Source organism: Medicago sativa, chromosome 5, assembly GCF_051527215.1.
Source record: "Medicago sativa cultivar Bolivia chromosome 5, Bolivia_mono, whole genome shotgun sequence".
In the NCBI taxonomy this organism is placed as follows: Eukaryota; Viridiplantae; Streptophyta; class Magnoliopsida; order Fabales; family Fabaceae; genus Medicago; species Medicago sativa.
Genome location: NC_140753.1, coordinates 31,456,123 through 31,470,191, shown reverse-complemented (window position 1 = coordinate 31,470,191; position 14,069 = coordinate 31,456,123). Strand labels below are relative to the sequence as shown.

General features: G+C 30.9%; 1 protein-coding gene across 6 annotated transcripts; it reads left to right on the top strand.

The window, feature by feature from the left end:
* The first annotated feature begins 5,901 nt into the window (after nucleotides 1-5,901).
* LOC146921770 (uncharacterized) lies at nucleotides 5,902-13,742 on the top strand. Of its 6 annotated transcripts, none has more exons than XM_085715062.1 (18): nucleotides 5,902-5,992; nucleotides 7,367-7,510; nucleotides 7,592-7,729; nucleotides 7,985-8,122; nucleotides 8,209-8,301; nucleotides 8,670-8,810; nucleotides 8,888-9,022; nucleotides 9,184-9,324; nucleotides 9,400-9,534; nucleotides 10,017-10,157; nucleotides 11,069-11,203; nucleotides 11,294-11,526; nucleotides 11,631-11,849; nucleotides 11,928-12,017; nucleotides 12,404-12,508; nucleotides 12,621-12,917; nucleotides 12,996-13,089; nucleotides 13,432-13,742. In XM_085715062.1, the coding sequence occupies exons 2-17, from the start codon at nucleotides 7,372-7,374 to the stop codon at nucleotides 13,074-13,076; spliced, it is 2,361 nt and encodes a 786-aa protein (XP_085571188.1). In that variant the 5' UTR covers nucleotides 5,902-5,992; nucleotides 7,367-7,371; the 3' UTR covers nucleotides 13,077-13,089; nucleotides 13,432-13,742. The 6 variants fall into 6 exon arrangements, with proteins under 6 accessions (XP_085571188.1, XP_085571185.1, XP_085571190.1 ...); XM_085715059.1 differs by having other exon boundaries at nucleotides 11,066-11,203; XM_085715064.1 differs by having other exon boundaries at nucleotides 5,902-6,135.
* Nucleotides 13,743-14,069: the final 327 nt, after the last annotated feature.

Genomic DNA, 14,069 nt, shown 5'->3' with positions numbered 1-14,069 from the left:
AGTTGGCAAGTTTCCCTCTAAAAAATATATAAATTATTGATAAAAACAAAAATCCTATATGAAATAATTTGTATTCATTTTTAAATTTGATTAATGTTACGTTAACGTTACATGGTGCGTCTATAGTCTCTTTCCATGAGACTTTTTTTTTTGTTTGAACCTCTTGTTTTTAAGAGAAGATGCTCTGGTAATTTGAAAGTCATTCGAGAAATGATTAAAGTATAGTCAAAGATTATTGCAACAGGTATTCAAATTTGAAATATTTTGAACAATTTATTTTTAACTAAAACTCTTAAAGCACTTGAGTTAAACTAGTTTCCTTGTATTTGGAAGAATTTATAATTTCCTTTTATATCGATATAAACTTGGGTAATTAACAAAATACAATATTATTTTTTAGGCATGAAGTCAAACTTCGTGGTAATTGACGTTTCATAAGAAAATAGACAAGAGAGGCATGTTGCATGACGTAAATTATCTAATCAGCATAAATGTGGGTAATATAGCTTTTTTTACAAAACATGTAGATTTTTTAAATAATAAAAAGACTGACAATGTGACGGTTGTCTTCCATAAAACTACACTTTCAAATTTCAATATTTTTAAAAAGTGTTAAATATGTTTTTAGTCCCTATAAAATTGAGACTTTTTAAGTTTAGTTCTTACTTAATTTTTAATAATTCTTTTAGTCCCTACAAAAAAATTATGCACTCAGTATTAGTATCTTCTCAATTCAAATTTGTTTAATTTATGGTTAAAGTCTTAAGTTTTTGAACAATTTTTTTGTAGACGTGTTAAGAACATTACTAAAAGTTCCTCCGCAAATAATTATCGCAAAATTTGATTTTTACGTCCATATTTTATTACTTTTATCTTTAACTTTTTGTCATTTTAAAAAATTCATATTTAATTCGTTTCATGTTAAAAAATTCTAAATTTTAGTAAATGAACATTTCATAGTGTTCTAAACTTGTCTAAAAAAAATCGTTAAAAAATTTAAAAGTTTAAGGATAATTAAACAAAGGGTTAAAGATGTGATTCGTCCCTGCAAATAGGGCTCGCTTAAAATTTCGTCCCTGCAATCGCTAATCCTTTTTTTTTTGCCCCTGCAAAGTTTAATCAGTTAAAAATTCGTCCATTGACCCAGTTAATGACTGCCACGTCATCAAATCAACAAAATGGCATGAGAATTGACGAAAATACCCCTGGATTGTTTTTTTTTTGTTTTTTTTCCTTAAAAAAAAATCAGTTTTTTACCGAATTTTTTTTACGATTTTTTCCCGAAAATTTTTCAGTTTTAATTTTAACAGTTTTTTTCAAAAAAATTTTTGACTTTTAATTATTTTTTCAGATTTTTTTAATTTAAAAAAAAAATTCAAAATTTTGAAAAAAAAAATTTTGAAGGAAAAAAAATTAACCCAGGGGTATTTTGGTCAATTCCCATGCCATTATGGTAATTTTGATGACGTGGCAGTCATTAACTGGGTCAAGGGACGAATTTTTAACTGATTAAACTTTGCAGGGGCAAAAAAAAAAGGATTAGCGATTGCAGGGACGAAATTTTAAGCGAGCCCTATTTGCAGGGACGAATCACATATTAAACCCTTAAACAAACTTTGTTTTAGCAACGACTAAAATTAGAAGTAAACTTTTTTTTTGTATGGACTAAAAAAGTTATTAAAATTAAGTAAGGATTAAACTTAGAAGTTCCCAATTTTATAAGAACCAAAAACATATTTTACCCTTTTAAAAATGTGGATAATACATAAACTTTCAGGGTGTGTTTGTTTCAAGTTATATTTGTAGATTCCCGGGAATAAAATCATAAAAATGCATATTCCTACGTTTGTTACAAATTTACTAAATTTTATTCCCGGGTATAAAATGTTCCTGGGAATAGAAAAGTTTTCCCAAAGAAAATGGTGGGAATAAAGTTCCCATGGAGATGGAAATAAAATTATATGTAATTACCTATTATATTCCCTATTTTTAAGGTTCCTTGGAATATTATAATGTTAACCAAACATCTTTTTTCTAAATACCTTGGAATAAAATTTCTATCTTTATATTCCAAGGAATGTTATTCCTAGGAATAAATTTGCTACACTTGAAACAAACACAACCTCAATATTTTTAGTATGGCCGTGTTTGCTGCCGGCATATGCCCCATTTTATGTCTATTATTATTTGCCCCATTGTATGTCTCTATTTTTCAGGAGATATGTCTCTATAATAAAATCATTAATTTAGTCCCTAATCATTCACTTACAATTATGAGATTGACACCATTTTTTTTAGGACCACCATATTATTGTTATTAGTTTTTTTTAAGTGACTATTGACTAGAAATTCACTTTTAGATGAATAAATAGGGTGTCTAAAGTTCAAACTCTGAGCACTGTATATATTATGCATTGTCCCTTAACACCATTTGATTAATGCTATTGAAAATATTTTTTAAGAAAATAATTAAAATGACACAATTTTATTAACTCGTCCAAGGTACCAAAAATCTTAAAATCGGCATGATCATCATTTGGTCTTAGAAGAAGAAGTGTGTCAGGTCATAAAATAATGAATTAAAGACAAGAACATTTGGAATGATAAGCAATCATCTGCCTTGTATAATTTTCAAGAAGTTGTTTTGAGTAGGTTCAATAGTTAGGATGTACTCCAAGTGTTGTAATCAATTTATTAGTGGAAGAACCCTCCAAGTGTTGTAATCGATAAAGAACTAGACGTGGGTACATTTTAATTTTCAAAGGCTCCATAATCTGCTTCAATGTTTCAGTGTCTGATTCCTTGAAAAAAAGTATCTTGTAGAAAGTTTTATGAGTAAATTACACTCCCCTTAATGATATTATATATTAAAAACAGAGAAAAATATTATTTGAATTTTGATTATAATAAAATGGATCTGCACAATTTTTCAATGACTTGTGTGCATTTGGTTTTTGTTTATAAACAATTAAAATAAAATTAGAAAAATGTTAAGGGAGGGAAGGGTAGATCTTAAGGGTACATTTTCCTTTCGTGAAAGTTGCTTGAATTACACTTTATTATCCTCTTATGTTAAAATATACACTTCCTTTCCCTATCATTTAAAACATATTAAAAAAAATTCACTCCCTTTTCAGGAAGAAACTTGAATTACACTTTCAATATGGTAATATATTCTAATTTTGATTTTGGAAGCAAATGTAATTAAGGCATTTTGGACTCCAATGAGTCCATTAGAGTATATCACTAAATTTATAACTCTTTGGATTGATAATGAGATTAATTTCTAATGACTGAGGAGGAAATTATCTCTCCATTCTCAACTTCTTGATGTGAATAACTCGACTATAATTTGAACTCCAGTTCCCAAATCCACTGCATATTTAATTTTTTTTGAAAATGCAAAGAAATTTCATTAAAAAGAGAACCAAAAAGCACAGGTAGACCACACCCCATGCAATAAAATGATGGATTAAACCACCTAAAGCAACTATGGGTAAGCATATATCCAAAACAAGGTCCAAATATATCGATGTGCACGAACTAACTGCTTAATATTTAGAGGAAAACATGCATGTCTTCCACTGAAACACTTATTTGCATATATTTCATTTGTGGCTTCAGTGTTGTGCGCAAAATCGTAAAAAAAGTATTGTTTTCGATTTTCACATGGTTTTGAACCTTTACCAATACACGGGTCCCAAATATTTGTAAACCCTGAAAAATTAAAATTAAGCGTTAATCAATAAACAAAGACAATAAAGAAAAACATTCGACAATATTTATTTCTTTTGAAGAAAAAAAAATGTATTAACTCACCAAATTTTTTAGGGGAATTTTTTATTTTATTGAACATTTTGAAACTGTCCAAAATAGTGAACTGTGAACCTGAGAGTTTGGTCTTCAACTCTTGAAGCTTACATGAGAGTTTGTTTGAGAACGGCTTTAGCTTTTGATTCACATCTTCATTACAATCTTTTGAAAGTGATTTTTTATTAATAAAATCTGGGACACACCCAATTGGACCAATGCCAATTATTAGAAATTTTCGTCCACAGTCATGAATTTTCTAGAAAATAAAGGTTGGTGAAAAGATTTAATATTATATAAAAATTGAATTTATAATGACAAAAAATAAGAACGTAAAATTATGAAGCTCGTTTCAAATTCCATTTATAAAAATTAAAGACGCCAAACTTAAACACCAATTGTAATTTTAGTTGATGTTTTATCCATGTAACATTATTAATCATTATGTAGCAACAATGATGTGTATATTTGTTAATTATATTAGAATCATATAAATGGAGATTAACGATCTAATAATTATAATTCAAATAACAGTTATAGGGATGTCGGATATGTTGTAACACAAGTTTGAGTCTGTAATTCTCCATTTTCCAACATTTAAAGTGTATGAGTTTCGCCGATAGACTCTTTCGAACAAAATATGGAGATTAAGAATAGAAACTAGAGATTAATAAAGGGAAAATGTATGAGGGGATATAAAAGGGAAAATCTTAATATTTAATCCTAAAAAGTGACAATTTTTATGGTACACTCAGTAATTTGAGTGTACTGATACACCCGATCTTTAAATTAATATTTAAATGTGTTTTTTTATTAAAAATATTATTTTTCAACATTTACAATTATGATTACTAAATCTTATTTATAAAAAGTGTCGGGGAAATAAATTTTATTTTTTAAATTTTATTACTCATAATAGTAAATATTGATTATATTGAGTTTTTATTTTTTGAAACAATATATTGATATTTTCTAAAATTAAAAGTCGAAAAATAGATTTAATTTCATTGTTCGACGATGATCTTAGTGGATTGATTGAAGAAAGATGCGCCCATTTACTTCAGAATACAAAGGTTGTAAAATTATTTACTAACGCCTGGTTCACCTTTTATAGTTCAGATAATAAAATTTAACATGTTGGGTAATTTGTTGAGAAATACTTAACGTCTTGATTTATTATTGTACTTAAACTGATAGGGAAAACATTCAAAGGTTTACCCACCTCAATTCCAGTCATTGTTTGGGAGGAATTTGCTTTTTTGGTGGAAAATGAGTCTACTTCCTATCCAACCTTGGATTGTTGTTATAGAGTCGTAAAGGTTTGTGACAATCCAGTGATCATTGATCTATTCAATGGGAAGGTGACGTGCTTTTTTCTTTTGCTATTCCACACTTATCTCATATACTGTGTTTTTACGTTTGTTGAGACTTAGGCAAAGGTTTCGTCTTCTTTGCAGAATCCTAAGCTTGACTTTGAGTTTTTTTCAAGCGGTGGTTGTAAATGTTATGCGAGGGGAAGATGAACGGATGACCATCCAAATTTCTTGTTTTGTTTGTTTGTATAAGGGTTTAGGTTTATGCGAATTCATCTGTTTGTTTTTTGATATACATTTTGACTTAGAGTATGTTTTATGGGGTGTACAATGCCTTGTGTAAACAAATTTTGCCCTTTTGTACTTCGATTTGTCTGCAACGCTAGCTCACTAGAGTTCATCCACTTGGTTTATGTCACCTTTATGCTTACTTTAATATGGTTGTGTGTTGTTGTAGTTTTTGTATTCTTGCAGTTATTGTTAAGTAATGGTATTTATTCTAAACAGATGATGACAGTAAATCTACGACGGTGTAGAATTAGTCTGCTGTTCTTGTTTTCAACTTTAATTAAAAATTAATCTGCCTTATAATCCAAACTAACGTGTTGTAGTCAGGGTGTTCCAGCCGTGCGTTGCACGGTTTTGGAATTCAAAAAATACACAAATATCATCCAAATTTTATCCAAATTTTAAAATTCAAAAAGGGTATATTTAAAAAAGAAAAATTAATTAATTTTTGAGTGGGAAGAGAAAAACACCAAAATGTAATGACATGCCCACCCAACCGTCACTAGAAACAAAACTGAGCAACTCCGTCAACTTAGAGTCATCATCACACTGAAAGCAAATAAGGCAGCGACATAGTTCAGGTTTTCCTTCTTCTTCTTCTTCTTCTTCTTCTTTCGGATTTTCATTTCCCTCTCTTTGTGCACGTGCGAGGATGCAATTCCACCACGATTTGCGTCACAGCAGATTATAGCTCCATGCCGCACCGTGATTCCCCATTTAAGCTGTAAATTAAGCTGATCGATTTACATCATAAGTTGAAATTACTTGAAATTACATGTTAGGTTAGGCTAGGGTTAGTGATTATCCAATTTGTCATTTCCTTTTCAAAACCCTAGATCTTTCATTACATTTGGATTTACAATATATTTATAAAAATTTATTGTTTGGATTGGCTTATTTTAGCTTATCTATTGGTATAAATTTTGTGAGACTGTTTGGGAGAACTTATGAAAACAATGAGCTGTTTTTAGCTTATTTGCATACGTTCTCCAAGATAGCTAATGAAAATGGAAAATAATTTAAAGCTTATAAGAAAAATAAGGGCTTATACTGTAAGCTGTAAATAAGCTGTTTATCCAAACAGGAACTTAAATACCTTACAATTTTAAAAGCTTAAATCATTGTGGTGACAGAAATGACTTGTAGTTTTTTTTTTCCAGTCAAATTGATGAGTTATAGTTGAAAGAGGTGTATAAATAGGATCGTCACACGGCTGCAGATTTATTGAACAAAGAATACGAGGTGTCTGAACTGGGCCATAGTTTTGGCACTATGTTCCCCATTTTTTAGGAGTCGTTAACTGTAAGCATAAATGATGTAACTGTAATTGCCTGGAAGAATCCCCATTTGTGATTTGTGCCATAGTTTTGCCACTATATTCCCCATTTATTAGAAATGTAAGGCTAGAGAAATGTAAGAAAGAGATAGAAAATTATATCAAGTTTCCGAGATAAATTGTTCGGTGTTTCCGTAAAAATGGATTGTGAAATCTTGGTTGATTAGTTGAATACAGTCTCTTTTATTGGGACCTGAACTGAATTAAGTTAAAATTGATAAGAATTAGATGTCTAATAAAACTCGCCTCAGAAAGTTGAAGTGAAAGATAAACCCACTCAACAGAGAACCAGCTTCTCTGTGCAGCTACAACCACTCAATAGAATTCACACATGCCCCTCACTTCCTTTATAACCATCTCACTCCATTTCCTCTTAATGGGCCTATCAAAATTTTCGAAGTACTTATCAAATAGAACAGAGGTTTGATCATGACATAGATAGATTAATCCATGATGCTTTTGCTCACTAATGCCAATGACAATACATATATGGTTTAGTGAAAGGTGAACATTTTTTTATTTTCTTTTCCTAGGTGAAGTTTACAGCCATAGTACTTTTCATCTTTTTAATTGCTTGCGCCAATTTAAAACTTAGTTGACTTTGGATTATTTTTAATAGATACCATGGTGAAGCGCAGAAGGTTGAATGTTGTTCGAAAAAGTGGCAAATCACAGGCTAAAGAGAAACAGTTAATTTATAGCTCTGATGAAGTCAACCAAAACAAACACAGTAAAACAGAAGAGTTTGCACAATTTGAAGGAGGTGTGGAAAATTGTTGTTGGCTCAATTTCTTTTTCATTTTTTCTTGAATTTTCATACCTTTTTATTTTCAATTTTTTATAGTAAATACAAGAAAGAATCAAATGCTAGCTAGTCTGAATCACCAAAATGATGTACCACAATCAGAACAGCAAATACACGTGGGAAGTCATGTTGAATATCCTATTTCTTATGGTAGAATGGGTAAAAGTTTACCTAAAGGTAAGTGAAGTTTTTTTCTTAAAAGTCATTGTGCAAGTATTTTCCTCTTTGTTTACATGTGTCTCATTTAGGTTTGGTTACATAATCATTATAATCAACTGTTTATCAACCCTAATTTGATATGTTTAACTGTGTATCATTTATTTTTTATATTTTAAAAAACTGTGCCTATGTTTAACTGTGTATCATTTAGCTTGATATTTTATACCATTTGTAGCAATTAAAAATAATTTGACTTTGCATTATCTATAATAGATACTCTGGAGAGGCGCACAAGGTTGAGTGTTCGAAAAAGTGGCAAAGCACAAGCTGAAGAGCTATTAATTCATAGCTCTAATGAAGTCAACCAAAACAGCCACCGTATAAATGTAGAGTGTGCACATTGTGGAGGAGGTATGAAATTTTTATTCTTGTCAGTTTCTTTCTCCTTTTGCCTTGAAGTGTCATATTTATTATTTTTTATTTTTTTAATTTTATAGGCACGAGAGAGAATTTAATGGTAGCAAGTCTGAGTCACCAAAATCATGAATCCCAATCAGAACAGCAAATACAAGTGGGAAGTTTACCTAAAGGTAAGTGTAGTGTTTTTAAAAAATAAGTATTTTCCTATATGTTTACATATGTATGTATCATTTAGGTTTGGTTACATGATCATTGCAATGAATTGTTTATCAACCCTAATTTGTCTTTGTCTAACATGCACAAACAAAATGGTCTTGCACCATGCACAAGTGTCTTTTCCACCATTGGATCAAAAAGTCGCATCATATTTCATTTACTTTAATGGTGAGATTTATTGATCCAATGGTGGAAACTAGCTTGTGCATGATGCAAGACTTGTCTCACCTGTGCACCATAGAGTTGCCCTCCTAATTTTTTTTATCTTTTAACCCACTTGTAGAAATTAAAAAATAATTTGACTTTGGGTTATCTATAATAGATACCGTAGGGAGGCGCATAAAGTTTAAAGCTGTTGGGAAAGGTGGCAAAGCACATGCTAAAGAGAAGTTAATTGATAGCTCTAATGTAGTCAACCAAAACGACCATCGTATAAACAAAAAGTGTGCGCAACTTGGAGGAGGTAAGAAGTTTTTATTTGCTTAGTTTCTTTCATCTTTTGTCTTGAAGTTTCATTATTTTTTATTTTGAATTCTTTAGATACAAGAGAGAATTTAATGGTAGCAAGTCCATGTCACCAAAATCATGAATCACAATCAGAACAGCAAATACAAGTGGGACGTCGTGCTGAATATCCTATTTCTTTTGGTAGAATAGGTCAAAGTCTACCGAAAGGTAAGTGTAGTGTTTGTTAAAAATAAATGTGCAGGTATTTTCTTATATGTTTACCTATGTATCATTTAGGTTTGGTCTTGTAAAGAATTGTTTATCAACCTTGATTTTTTTATCTTTTAAACCAATTGTAAAAAATTAAAAAATAATTTGATTATGAATAGATACCATGGGGAGGTACAAAAGATTGAATGCTGTTAGAAAAAGTGGCAAAGCACAGGCTGAAGACCAATTAATTGATAGCTCTAAGGCAGTCAACCAAAATAACTACAATATAAGTGAAAAGTGTGCACAATCTGGAGGAGGTATGAAAATTAACTCTGTTAAGTTTCTTTCTTCCTTTTGAAGTTCCATGCTTTTTGATTTTGAATTCTTTATAGTATCTACAAGAAGGAGCCTAATGGTAGCAAGTCTTAACCACCAAAATGGCCAATCACAATCAGAACAAGTACAAGTGGGAAGTCATGTGGAATCTCCTACTTCATTTGGTAGAATGAGTAAAAGATTACTTAAAGGTAAGGGCCTGTTTGAATAGTGTTTTTAAAATTTTGTTTTCTATTTTTAAATACTACTATAAAAGAAGAAAATCTGATGAAATGGTTTCAAAATTCTTTTACAAAACTGAATCCTGTTTCATCATTTTAAAAACTAAGAACAAAAGTATTTATTTCCTCGTGTATAAATATTTTTTACCAAGCAAGTTTTTTTATTTCCTTGTTTATCAATTGGTTTATTTATTTTGTCCTCTAAAATCGTTTTTAAAAATTGATTTATACTATAGTTTACAAGAACCAAAGTCCAAAACACAATCAAACAAGCCCCAAGAGTATTGTTTTTTCTAAAATTATGTAAGTAATTTTGGTATTATTACATGTGTATCATTTAGGTTAGAATACACAATCATTGTAATCAATTGTGTGCGAACCATAATTTTTTTTTTTATCTTTTAAACCACTTGTAGACATTAAAAAATAAATTGGCTTTTTATATATGATAGATACCAATGAGAGGAACAAAAGGCCGAATGTTGTTCGAAAAAGTGGGAGACTACAAGCTGAAAAGCAATTAATTGATAGCTCTATTGAAGTCAACCAAAACAACCACAATATAAATGAAGAGTGTGACCAATTTGTTGGAGGTATGAAATTTTTGTTTGCTCAGTTTTTGTTAGGAAATAGGATAAGGATTAAGTGTGTGTTTGGTTGTGCGGTGGCGAGAATTGAGTCTGATAGAATTGATTTTGAGAGAATTGATTTAGTTAAAAGTGAGTTGAGTGTAAATTGATTTATGTTTGGATACATTTATGTAAGATTGATTCTTATCAATTCATGTTGTTTGGATAGTTTGAATTAAAATTGCTTTTGGATGTGAAATTACCAAAATGGACTTTAATTTTTTCTTTAAAAAGTTATTCAAGACTTAATTGTACAAATTGTTAAAGGGCAAATACATAATAAATGAAAGTGTAGCACCATAAATGCTTGGAATCAATTCTAATAAACGTAGAAGCTACACATTCTTGCTTCAGCTTGAATCGATTTTGGCCCCCAAAATCACGTTAAATGCTTGATATCCAAGCATATATATTTACACCAAATTTTCTTTTAGAAAGTAATAAGTAGTTAGTTAGAAAGTATCATTTGTACAATACATGTATAGAAGATTCATTTGTTATACATGATACTTCCTATCTAGTCAATCACTACCTTTATCCCTATATACAGAACCCTGTTGATTAAATCACGAGAATTAAGAAAGTTAGTAGTCATATCAAATTTGTTGACAATTAGTATTGTTCTACAAGCTTACCATTCAGGAGAGAGAACTAGTTTATGGATTTGGATCCTCTCCAACAAAGAAAAATGAGTGTGAGAGGAGAGAGAGAAAAGAGAAAATTTGAGAAAAAGGTTAAGAAAGTGAAAATGTTGGAGAGGGATCGAGAGAAGTTTCATTGTAGAGGATGTAATTCCTTATCCTATATCATAACAGTTTCTTTTATACTTTTGTCTTGAAGTTTCATAATTTTTTATTTTGAATTCTTCATAGTAGATACAAGAGGAAATCCAGTGGTAGCAAGTCCTAATCTCCAAAGTGACCAATCACAATCAGAGCAACAAATACCAGTGGAAAATCATGTTGAAACTCCTAATTCTGTTAGTAGAATGAGTAAAAGTTTAACTAAAGGTAACTGTTTGAATTTTTAAAATAAATATGTAAGTATATACCTTTGCATATGATGTATGGTTTGTAACGTGACATCCATACATGATTTAGGTCAGAAGAGGGTAAGAGGTTATACCCGAATGTCGGATGTGTGGAATCTACCAGATGGAGAATTCATATGTGTTGAAGTGGATACTTTAGGTAATCCTATAGGGTGGGAAGGTAAAAAACTTTTAAATGCACTGGGCTGCTTGGTAAGGAAGCACGAATATGCTCCCATCAATATTCTAAGCTGGAAAGACATGCCAGAGTTGAACATAACTAATATGTTTGAGTGGATACAGGTCTTGTAAATTTTTAAGTTCTGTTTGATTTCACTCTTTGAACATTCCTTTTTACTGTATGTCTTACGATTTTTATTTTTTTTTGCTAATTATCTCAATAATAGAGTAAGTTTCACTTTGTTCCTGAATTGACCGAGCAAACAAAGCAAATACTAAAAGATAACTTGAGTGCTAAGTGGAGGCAATTCAAACATGACTTGAAAGCAAAGGGATATGATGAAAACAAGACCGAGGAAGAAATGGCTGCCTACATCCCTGATAGAAGAGTTGATCCTTCTCAATATCGTGCTTTAGTACATCATTGGTGTTCCAAGGAGGGAAAGGTACATCTCTAATGTCATTGACCTTCACTATATATAGAAGTTATGTACAACACTGACTTTTTTATTTCCATGTTAAAGAAAATAAGTAACATCAACAAAAGGAATCGCTCAAAATACGAGGATTTTCATTGCATGGGAACCAAGAGTCTTCCAAGGTTCATTCACGAGGTGGTTTATTTCATTATTGTTTCTTTGTTTACCTGTCAACAACAACCAAGCCTTATCCCACTAAGTGGGGTCGGCTACATGAATCAAACGACGCCATAGTGTTCTATCAAAAATCATGTCTTTGTTTACTTATATGAGTAATATGTTTTTAATTGTAATGTTAGCAATACTCTTATTTAAACCCTGTTGTACACATTTTATGTTTTGTTTATTACTGAAAAAGTGGGTACATTTTTTTATAAGTGATCAACTAAATTGACATTTTCTAAAAATGAATCAACCATGAAGAGTGCAATCAAAAGTGTGTTAAAAAGAGTGTTAGTGTTCTCATTTTATAATTATTTCTTAATATGAATGGGATTTGACATTTTTATTTCAAATGTTAGACAACTGAGGCTAATGGAGCACAACCTTCACGAGCTGAAATTTATATTGAGACTCGTACTCGTAAAGATGGCAGTATTGTGAATGAGAAGGCAGCTAATGTGATTGTAAGAATTTGAATTTTCAGGAATAAATTGAATTGCCGATGATTGAAGCTATTGATTGTAATGCATTGCAGTTGAACTGTACATAGTAAGTTTTGTCTTATATTTTGTGTAGGGTGAATTAAAAAAGCATATGGTGGAGGCAACAAGTTCACGAACTCCTCAAAAGACTCAAGATTCTACAAATTGGGAGAATGACGTATACTCAAGAGTAAGAGGCCCTGAAAGGAAAGGATCTGTACGTTGTCTTGGCAAGGTTCCACGTCATTCAAGTGGTTCATCTCGAAGATCTAATGTTGAAAATAGGGTCCACAAATTAGAAAATTTGCTTGGGAATCTTGTGTCTGTTCTTCAAACACGATTTTCAGCAGACGAACAAATTAATGATGTTTTGCAAGCTATAGCTCAAGAGGTATAAATTCCTATAATTCAACTTTTTGAAGAAATTTAACTATGATATGAAATAATGATTATGATGATTTACACTTAGGTACCTAATGCTCCAAGTACTCCTAATGATTTCTCTAGTAAGGATCAGCCAACTACAAGTGACAGTGATTGGGAAAATTGATACTGCCATACTGGTGAGTAAACTATAGTTTGTTGTGATATGAGATGGAAATGCATTTTCACTTTGGAAAATTGTTCTTGGGCCATTTGTTGTTATTGCTATCCCGTTCTCTTAGCTTTTCCCTATTTTAATTAAAGATTATGATGAATTACAATAAGTGGAGCTCATTGATTTGATGAAAATTTTTCTCTGTAAACTTTCAAGTGTATCAAGCAATGAGGTTGTAACTGGCATCTCATTTCCTTTGCGAAACAAATTTATTTACCCTTTTTTCCGTGCTGCAAATTTTAACTGCCAGTGTTCGGTGAAATAGGTTTGATGTGACTAATCATACTGAGTAATATTGTTATTGTAGGAACAAGGTTTTGATATAGGGGCATGGTGGTGATACATGAGGATGCTCTGATGTAGTGAATTTGTATGTCGGCCCTATTTGGAGGAAGTACTTGGTCATATTTGTTCAATGTTAAGTTTATTGGCATCCAAGATTTCCCAAGTAATTGTTTACCTGATTTTGAGCCTTATATACATGAGGGTGGCTTTCCCTTTTTGTTTGTATAATTCAGTACGGTCTACACTTAATACTGATGGATTCATAGGGACAAAATAATGGTAACTTGTGTTCATTTACATTTATATTTTATAGGAAATGGTTTTTTATCTTAACTGCAATGACGTTCTTGTTAGTAACTATTGTTAGGAAGTTAGTAACTATTTGTCCGTAAGGTCTAACTCAACTGCAATAACGATATTGTTAGGCAGCACATCTTCATTCGGGTTTGAGTTTGGTACATCACGGTTGTGTCTGCAAATTTCATGTGGTGTTTGTCACTTTGTCTACAAATCCCAAAAAAAAAAAAGTTAGCAACTTTTGTCATAAATTTAGGCTTTGTTTGTGAGTTGGCTTTTGTAGTGGAGAGCTTTGAAGGGTTATATATTTTGATATATATCTTTTAAATATTTTTTTTGAAAGAACTTAATATTATCACACTT

Coding starts and splice junctions, on each gene's coding strand:
- LOC146921770 (XM_085715059.1), top strand. CDS start 7,372: ATGGTGAAGCGCAGAAGGTTGAATGTTGTTCGAAAAAGTGGCAAATCA. Junction 12,018..12,403: donor TTCCAAGGTTCATTCACGAG/GTGGTTTATTTC, acceptor TTCAAATGTTAG/ACAACTGAGGCTAATGGAGC. Junction 12,509..12,620: donor AGAAGGCAGCTAATGTGATT/GTAAGAATTTGA, acceptor TATTTTGTGTAG/GGTGAATTAAAAAAGCATAT.